Source organism: Lacerta agilis, chromosome 10, assembly GCF_009819535.1.
Source record: "Lacerta agilis isolate rLacAgi1 chromosome 10, rLacAgi1.pri, whole genome shotgun sequence".
NCBI lineage: Eukaryota > Metazoa > Chordata > Lepidosauria > Squamata > Lacertidae > Lacerta > Lacerta agilis.
Window position 1 is genome coordinate 44,279,821 of NC_046321.1, and position 10,267 is coordinate 44,290,087.

Here is a 10,267-nt window from a genome sequence, read left to right on the forward strand (position 1 = left end):
AGATTTAGCATAGCTGCGTTTTCCTTGCAAGAAGATATGAGCACTGTAGTTCTCTATAAAGGAAAATAAACACCAATTTAAAACTCTTGCAAAAGGCAAGTCTAAAACCATCCTGGGGAATCCCCTAGACTCAATGTGCAAGTAATAAGAAAACAGTGGAACACTTACTTCCTTGTGTTTCCCAGAAACTAGGCTCCATCTGCTTATAGCTGCTGTTAGTTAGGAAAAGGGAGCATTCCATACTCTTGGCAGAATATATAAAAAGACCAACTCATCCAGTAGACAGTATGGAAAATGAATATACCGGTAGGTGCCAGAGTCATAGTATGCAAAGGGTAATACACACTAGAGGATCAAGCAGGGCTATGGTGACTCATAAAATGAGGTCAGGCAATGCATAGGGATCCATAGGCATCCTGTTGATAAGGCATTTGGCTCCTGGACAAGAGTAGGATTTAGTGTAGGAAATTTTCAAAGATCAAGGATGATGCCCAAGAAAGTGCAGTGAGCACATTCTAGTGTTGTAGTGTTGTTTGAAAAATCATGCGTGATGGGCCAATGGCCATAATAATAAATATCTATCTATCTATCTTCTAGTGTTGTAATAGAGCTCAGGTGGGGAATAACCAGCCTGGGATACAAATGTGGCCCTCTATGCACCTCTATCTTTCCTGAAGATTCTCCCCAGGTGATACCCATCACTGGTCCTGCTCTGCACCCTCCTCAGGTGCTTTTCCTGACTGGAATGTGTTACTGAACTGTGATAAAAAATACTTCTTGCTTGTTTGGATGGAGAGAGTTGTTGAAGGTGGTGGGTCAGGGTGTAGAAATGTCTGACTTTTGGGTAGCTGTAATATAGCCTTGGGGGACGTGAGTGGTGCTGTGGTCTAAACCACAGAGCCCAGGGCTTGCCGATCAGAAAGTCAGTAGTTCGAATCCCCGCAATGGGGTGAGCTCCCGTTGCTTGGTCCCACCTCCTGCCCACCTAGCAGTTCGAAAGCACGTCAAATGCAAGTAGATAAATAGGTACCGCTCCGGCGGGAAGGTAAACAGCATTTCTGTGCGCTGCTCTGGTTCGCCAGAAGCGGCTTAGTTATGCTGGCCACATGACCCGGAAGCTGTCTGCAGTCAAATGCCTGCTCCCTCGGCCTATAGAGCGAGATGAGCGCGCAACCAGAGTTGTCCACAACTGGACCTAATGGTCAGGGGTACCTTTACCTTTTTAATATAGCCTACTGGACAAAGGTAAGAGTAGAATCCAGTAGAAGAGTAGAATTGTTGACTCTGGGCCCTGCCCACCACTAGTATGTGGCTGCCTATGAGGAAATATGGCCCTCAGACCGAAAATGGATCACCACCTCTGTCACAGAGAATGGATCTAGAATTAGAAGGCAATTCCCAGAAATGTGCACAAAAAAGATATACCGTATTTTCCGGCGTATAAGACGACCCCCAACTTTTCCAGTTAAAATATAGAGTTTGAGATATGCTCGACCGCAGATTCTCCACCCAGCATAGGTATATGACGACCCCCAACTTTTGAGAAGATTTTCCTGGATTAAAAAGTAGTCTTATACACCAGAATATACAGTACATTCCTGGGGGTAATTATATTAGTCTCTCCTTGTCTCTGAAAACTGATCTTATAGTCAAAGTTCCAGGGCCCATGATTCCAGGGTCTTCCCTCCAGTGGAGGGCTACAGATGGCACAGGTGCTCAGTTAAGCATTTCTGGATGCAGTAGATTAAACTAGTGCCTTGGTAAACTCTACGTGCCAGAAAAGGCTGCTACATTGCCAGGCAAGATCTATTTTCTGCTGTACTGCAGATCTGCTTTTAAACACTCAATGCATGAGCCAATTCTCTGTTTAAAGGAATGATTCTGGCCTAGTTTGAACAAAAATCTTTTTGAAATCTTATTTAATTAAATAGGTGAAAATCCAGTTAGTGGAGACACCTATTCTCCTTTAAAATCGCCTTAGTTGGCTTAGTTTAATCTGATTCCTTGCCATCTTAAAACAAGATTAGAATAAAGCCAATTTAAACACTCCCACACAAACATTCCCCCTAATTCAGCTAAACCTGATTTTTAAGTTTAACCAATTTATAAAACTTACATAACTGTAAATAACCATGATATTAAGATGGATAGCAACATTTGAAAGATTGTAGATGAACAGTATATAACAGAACCAAAGGGTGTTGCTGATATGAACAGTCCTGAATAACCAGGGGCAGTAAATAGACCAGGCATAGGCAAACGCAGCTCTCCAGATGTTTTGGGACTACAACTCCCATCATCCTTGACCCATTGGTCCTGTTAGCTAGGGATGATGGGAGTTGTAGTCCCAAAACTTCTGGAGGGCTGAGTTTGCCTATGCCTGAAATAGACAGACTGCATTTGGTGGCACTCTTTGGCTGTAAGGATTTACGTTCTGATATTTAGGTGTGGTTATGCTACAACAAATACTAAAACAGCAGATACTGAAGCTGTCTGCTCCAATTCACCATCTCTCTAACCTTCAACTCAAGGGAAAGTTCAATAAGAGTATTTGAGGTCTTTTGTCAGTTCAGAATAAAAAGCCCAACGCAAACCTTTCCCTCTTATATAAGCAGACAGATATTGTACCCTGGGGAAACTAATAGTTAAGATAGATAAGAGAGACGTACAATTATTAACAAGAAGTCATGTTGCACCGTAAACACTAACAAATGAATTGTGGCATAAGCTTTTATGACATAGAGTCTACTTCACCTAGCTTTATCAAATCTTTAATTATGTTTTCATAGGTTGCCATTAGGACATGGACATCTGATACTTTTATATCAAGTGCAGAAATAAATATCGTTAAACCAAATATAATCTCAAGAGCAGTAAACCTTTAAAACAATATAGGAACAAATGTTTAAGTTTAATAGTCACATGGAAATTCTGTTGGGGAAAAAGCCTTGAAGGGCTCTCTTGCTCACATTTCTTGGCAAACTCCAACAACAACAATACAAAGAAGGAAACTACACTCTAGGCATTAGGACAGAACTATAAAAGTAAGCACAGAAAAGCGTCCCATAAGAAACAGCAGTGAGTCAGCAAGCAAGTAGAAATTCTCAGCACTAGGTTGGAATCAAAGTGATCTGCACTATGCCACAATGTGGGTGGATTCACTATTATACAGTAGATCGTGAGCTAAACCAGGCATGGAGAACCTCCAGCCAATGGGCATAATTAGACCCAGCACTGGTCTCAGTTTGGTCTGAGAGGCCATTTCCCAAAACCCACACTCACCTGCCCCACAACTAAGAACAAATGTGGCATCAGTTGTGGAGCAGGTAGAGATGCTGCTGCCAATGGGCCCTAAAAGTGCAATCCCAGTTTCCTTTGGTAAGGAAGGCTTGCTTGGGTGGTGAACCCACTGGGGTTGGCTGGGGTTGGCTGATAGAGTTCCTGATACTCTATTGGTACACTACAGATTTGTATTCATCACTTGTTTATATTCTACTGATATACAAAAAGCTTCATTCCTCCCCTAATTTATTCTATGCAACTGTCACCTTACAGATGTATAATTCCCCAAGCCAGGGAAGCAATGCATTGGGTTTTGGGAAGGAGGAATAAGGGCCCTAGGATCTTCCTGCCTCCTTCTGAAAGCCTAGTTAGCACTTTTCCCAGCTTTGGGAAAGAGGTAGAAGGGCTCAAGGATCCTGCCAGAGCCTCATACCTCCTTCCCAAAGCCCTGTGCCTTGCTGAGCTGGCTTTGCAAAGGCAGTGCAAGGGCTGGTGTGGGGGCATCAAACTCTGACCTTGCTCCCCACCCCCATCCCCGCATAAAAAAGAAGTGTGAAACTTGCAGGTTATGTGTAAAAGCACTCTTGCTGCCCACTTGGGATGAAAAGATGGGCCACCCTGAGCTAGAATATGGGCAAGGCACACGTCATTCTATCTATGTAATCTTGTGAGCAGTATGCTACTACTAATTCCAATGTACATTGAAGGAACACCGGAATGTATTTAAGAATAAGAAATAAGAAATCAGCATTCAAAAACTGAATAGGAATTATAACTTTTAAGAAATTAAAAACATTTTTTAAAATGAAAGTCACTTATCCTCAGAGCTAATCATTTCAAGGTTGCCAAGTATATTACTGCAATCAAATGCCTGCATAAACAGGAAAGTTTTAAAATTCCTCCTGAAAGTTAATAATGAGTGAGACAGATGCATCTCACCAGGGAGGCATTCCATAAACAGAGAACTATGTCAAGTGACATCATCCAAAGGAATTGGGATTCCTTGACATGGCTTAGCTGATAGGCACAAGGGAATCCCTGAATTGTCAACACTGTTCAGAAAGCAGAGTCCTTTCACTGAATTCCAACTGACTAAGCAAAGGAGGTGGCAGGACACTAGGAGGCAATATCTGTTAGAATACCTTGCAGCTTTGAATGCCTGCCCAAGATTCTGGGAGACGAACAACAAAAAAGTGCCTCACAATGTAGAATAAAGCATCTTTCTGATCTTATTCCAAGATAGAATACTTTTTCACACCACTAATTTACATCCTTGTTTCCATCTTACAATAAACTTTAGAAAAATACCTAAATGTTAATATATTGTGTATCTTTTTTAAAAAAATAATTTTTATTGATTTTATTTTCTTGTAACAAATATCCAATATCATTACAAAACATTCATTTTCCAATTTCCCCCCTCCCTGTTGATTTCTCTCAGCTTCCATTTCTGGTTTATTACATCAAATGAAACTTTCTGCTATTTACAGGTGGGTAGCCGTGTTGGTCTGCCATAGTCAAAACAAAATCAAAAATTCTTTCCAGTATTCTGCTATTTGTATATTATGTTATCATATTGTTATACTTCTTGTTCTCTATAAATAAAATTGTAAATGTTGATTTAAATCATGTCAACAAGTTCATGTTTTGTTTTTGTTTTTTGTTTCTGCAAATATATGGTAAAGGGTTCCCATTCTTTTTCAAAATTACTATTTACCTTTTCACGCAGTTTGTCCGTTAACTTTGCTAACTCTAATATATTGTGTATCTTAGCCTTCCTCTTTCTGTTCTACGTCATGCTATTATTTTTTGTGAGAGGATTCAATATCAGCAACTAGAAAGGGAAGTTTTACAATCTGAAGTCCCACAACCTTCAAAGTAATTAGCTGATAAAAGATTGCTTGTCTGCTTTTTTTCTGTGTGCAAGGATTCATTTATCTGTTTATATGTGCATAGCTCTGTGTGTAAGGTATTAACCCTCATTTATGAATTCAAAAAAGGAGCTCCTCCTGGTCCTCTGTATCTATTCTGCACTTTGTGTACAGAGACTGAAATTATTTCACCTGTGCATCGTGGTTCCACAGCATTTAAACAAAGAGTAAACCCACAATAGGATGTGACTTATATCTAGCATTCCATCATTCCATGGCCAGTTAGGACATACATTCTCAAGAGTCCAGAAAGTTGCCAACAGCTTTATTTCTATTCACGAGTCATAAGTTCACTTTGGACCATTAAATAACTTCCCCTTTAGAACACTATTTGGTTTGGGAATTATTACACCCAAAATGAGAAAATTCCTCCAATACAGGATCCTTACAAAGAGGATCCAGAGGCAACCCTGTATTATACAGGTGAAGGTTCCCCCCTCCCATTACCCTCCAGCCTACTGCAGGTGCCAAAAGCAAACCAAATAAAGTACGTACAGTACACTTTGGATTTTGTTGCTATATAAGCAGTGCTGCCGCCCAGGCAGGACTTTGAGACAGAAGTCAGAATGCCACCCAGAATGAGGAGCAGGGTCCCTAAATGCAGCTGGGGCTGGTTTAACACAGTTTGCAACACACACCGCTATGTAAAGAGGACACCACACCACAAGATCATTAAATCCTGAAGCTAAAGTTGGCTAACTGCACATACACAACATGCAGATTTTTGTACGTCATGCTCCTGTCAGGAGCTTCCAGAGGCCGTGATATGGCTACCCGCCATTGGAAACATTATACTAGGTGAGAAGGGCCTTTCTGCGATCCTCCAAGCAAGGCAACCTTTACTTACATCCTTTCTCTATATTTAACCCTTGGTTTTATGGCCACAATTACTAAGATGACCTTCTTAACCCCCCTTAGACAAAAAGTAAAGACTTTTGCTTTCAGATAAGAACAGTGTCCACTCCGAAGACATTTGTGTGCATGGATTGTTGTTGTTGTTTTTAACTCTCAGGAAAATTCCATTAGTTTCTATGGCACCTGCTCCCAGGTTAAGTGGGCTGCAGTCTAGGAGTCGGGGTGCCAACTTGTTCAAAATATTGGGGGCGGGGAGTGAGCCCCGCCCGTCACAAAATCGATAACAATTCACATGAACCATTTGACTGGCAATGCCTATCAACTTTTTTTGGGGGGGGGTGACCTCAAATATCCTATTTTATGGGGGGGGGAGGCGAAGGGACCTCAGCCCTTAGGAGTTATGACTCCTAGGCTTGCGGTGCCCACTTACCTGGGAACAAGTGCCACTGAAAGCGGGGTCTTACTTCCGAGTAGACATGCCTGGGCTTCAGGAAGGGATGAAATAGCCTCCTTTTCTTAGACTTTTAAGGTTGTTGTGTGGGGTCGGGGTCGGGGTCGGGGTGGGGTGGGGTTCGAGAGAGCGGGGCCGGGATGGAAAGCTCTAGAAATCCTAACGGAGGCAGGCAGGGCAGGCAGGCAGGCTGCCCGGTCTGCAGCAATGACGGGCGACGACGTCTCCCTTACCTGCCACCGGCGCAGCGGCCGCCACAAGGCAAGACAAGTTGAGCAGCAGCGAGGGAAACTCCGCGCGCATGGAGGGCGGCGAGGCGGAAAGTAAACGCGGGAAGAACAAGGAGGAGGAGGAGGAGAAACAGCAGCAGCAGCAGCAGCCGGGGCTGAAGGCACCGTCTCCCCCTCCCTCTCAGCTACTACGCCGCCCGCCTACGGTCCGGCGAAATGACAGGCCCAGCCGCCTCTCGAAGAGGCATGACGGGAAATTCCTGGGCACCGGCTGCCCAGGCAACTCCAAATATGAGCATAGAGAGTGCGAGCCGGGGAGAAGCCGGCCGAGGGGGTCAGCCGAGCAACTCCCCTGCCTTGAGGATAAACAGGGGCTGTGGTTTTACTGCGTTGTAGTTTACTTTCTCTAAAGAAAGGAAGGCAGCTCGGGGTGAGCTTCAATCCGCCCCCCATGCTCCCGGGGAGGCGAAATCCTGACGCCCCGCAAAATTAAGTCCCCGGGTGATGATGATGGGTCCCTATCGCTCTGCTTCCCCTTGGAATTTGGCCAATATGCGTTTTGAGAGCTCTGCTGCAAGCAGGGCGTTTTATTTTATTGGCTTTTTTTCTCCTCCAGCCAGCTTCTCCAAGCCCAAAACAAGTAAGACGGGCTTGTAGAGAGATCTGTGAAAAAAAAGCAATCCGCAACCCCCCCCTCCCGCCCCAGGATCACAGCCTAAAAGACACGATGCAAAAGGAGAAGGAACTGGTCTGGGAGGGAGGTGGGGGGTGGAAGCAAACTCAGGCACTAGCTACATTTCCATTTTGCCTTTCTTCAGCATCTACTGGTTGGGGGTGGGGGTGGGGGGTGGAAGCAAACTCAGGCACTAGCTACCTTTCCATTTGCCTTTCTTCAGCATCTACTATGAGGCATAAGGTAGGTAAGTCAGACTACTTTTTTAAAAATATGAGGGTCGCTCATTAAATATTTCCCCTGATCCACTTCCAGTAGGGTGCACACCATGGGAGACGTTCAATGAGATGAAAGGGACTTATAGGGAGGATGCTCCATCGTATGACATAATCAAGCACAGCAATTGTCAGTTCAAGTGTGGTTGGACTTCAGTGGAACGGCTCCCATTCCTGGGCGACCACAGTCCGTCATTGATGAAGACACCAACCGGCAAGTGGAGGATCACCACATAACTGTTTGCCAACTAGCTGCAGTTGTCAAGATCAGTGTGGGCTCTGTAGAAAAAAATCATCCATGACCATTTGCACATGGGAAAGGTGTCCACACACTGGGTTCCCCGGCTGCTGACGCCTTTCCATAAGCAGGAACAAGTCACATGCTCATGGGCTCTTTTGGCCATGTTTCACGAAAACCATGACTTCTTCGCCGGACTAATTACTCAGGAGGAAACATGGGTCCATCATTATGACCCAGAGACTAAATCACAGTCCAAACAATGGAAGCACTCTGCCTCACCACCTCCAAAGGAGGCACGTGTCCAGCCATCAGTGGGCAAGGTCATGCTCACTATCTTTTGGGACCAGCGTGGAGTAGTGATGATGGATTTCCTGGCAAAGGTTACCACAATTACCGGGACATACTACGCTTCAAGACGGCACAATAAAAAGGTTTTTAAGGGCAGAACTGGATTAGTCTGCAGCTTATTAAAATAGGAACTTCCAGCTTCCTTCAGGGACATGAGCTTCTAGAGTCTACTCCCTCAGATGCTGAAATGACTTAAAACAAAAGCATCAACATAAACAAATGCATTGTTTTTCCTCTCATAAAACCTGATGGAAGAAATAAAGAAGTACTACTTTAAAAGATTTCACAAAGATACATAAATGCTTTTAGAATTCAAAGGGCTCACTGCTGTTCAGCTTTGGTGCATTTGGCAGAGTGAATCATAAGGCTAGAAAAAGCTCACATTAAAAAGCACTGCTTTTAAAAGAAAAGACCAGCACCAAGAGACACTGGGAGCATGAACTCCCAGCAGCAGCGCATCAAGGTCTCTGAATGGCAGTAGGCATGTACTATGCTTTCCAGGTTCACCCAACAGAGTTTTCATAAAGGCAACTGATAAAAGCAGGAAGTTTGGAGTCTTTATAGAGTATGGAAGAATCTTTAAAATAACGAATGCCTTTTGTTGTGTTCCTATACTTTCTCCATTTTGCTTCTTGTAAACAAGGAGTTGAGCTTCTTCTAAACTTGTCTTTTCCACTCACTATACAAAGAAGGTTTAAATGAATGGCTGGAACCAAACAGGTTCTCTTGCAATTGCATTTTTGTATGTAATAGTTATCTCACAACCTTTTATAAGCACACATATTTATGGAATTATGATGGCAAGCCACATAATGTACCAATGGTATCTAACTTGGAGTTGGTGTCAAACCAAGGCTCTCCATTTTTCAGTACTGTTAGCAGAAACTGGCAGCATGAAAAACACTGTTTATGTGGAATGTGGTATAGTGTGGCTTTTTGTGCTGCAGTCTATATTGAACCCTCTTCCATGCCTTCTTCCACCCCCAAAAAAGTATACAAGAGCTGTCATAAGCCCCAGAATGTCACAAAAACTGACACATGTGTAAAAAGCCCTAATAAATCTTTAATTAGTTTAGTTTTGCTTTTGTGTTTTTACAGGACAAATTACAAACATCTGATTTTTCTCAAATGTCCAAGGTATTATACACATTCCCATCTGTCTTGCAGGGAGGAATATTGGTCAACATTTTAAAGGTAAAATAAGCTGCATAATAGTACAGATTACTATAATAAATGTACAGTGTGTTTACAAATAGTTTAGAAGCAAGAATGATGCAACTGCATCAAAAGGCAACCTTTTAAACTGCCACAACTAAATTTTACATTCACACTTGCAACAGGTCACAAGATGGTTACTCAGCTCAATAAATCACTATGATGCACAAATACAGCAAAATCTGATTATATACATATAATACATATACATATATATTGTACATATTTGTATATGTATATAGTAAATCTCATGAAAAATTTACCAGACTTGACAAAATCTACTCGCTGGTCAAAAATATGTACTTGTTCTTGGTGAGTAGAATTTTGCATGGCTGATTATATTACATATACTTGTTCATTAGCATCCAGGACATAGACCAAGTTTTTTTCAAAGATAAGAAACCGTCCATCATTATTAAACATGTTGCCCACAAAAAAGCACAAAGGTAAGGCACAATAGGATTTTCTGTTACAGAAGTGTGCATCATGTTCACTTAACCATAAGAAAACGTGCATTTGTGCAAGTTCATGCTGCAGATCCATATCTACAATAAAAACTGGGCTTTAATAAATGTATTTTAAACTGGCTGGTTTCCCATCTCTTCACTTATGCAATATCCAGGTGGATTGACAAATTATGCTGCTTCAACAGGAATTACTGAATCCAATTATTTGATATTTTCAACTAAAGGTCAACATTTTTGTAGTTTTAGGTGTAAACAATGCACACATTTAATATTGAACATAAATTCTTGCTGTAAGTGTT

General features: G+C 42.4%; 1 protein-coding gene across 3 annotated transcripts in view; it reads right to left on the reverse strand.

Moving 5' to 3' along the window:
- MSRB3 (methionine sulfoxide reductase B3) overlaps positions 1 to 6,942 on the reverse strand; it is a 63,840-nt gene extending 56,898 nt beyond the window's left edge. Inside the window, exon 1 of one of the 3 annotated variants that reach the window (XM_033163569.1) lies at positions 6,753 to 6,942. In XM_033163569.1, the coding sequence (XP_033019460.1) occupies positions 6,753 to 6,822 (70 nt within the window). In that variant the 5' untranslated portion in view covers positions 6,823 to 6,942. The remainder of the gene's footprint in view (positions 1 to 6,752) is intronic. The other 2 variants (XM_033163565.1, XM_033163567.1) reach the window with 2 other exon arrangements.
- Positions 6,943 to 10,267: the final 3,325 nt, after the last annotated feature.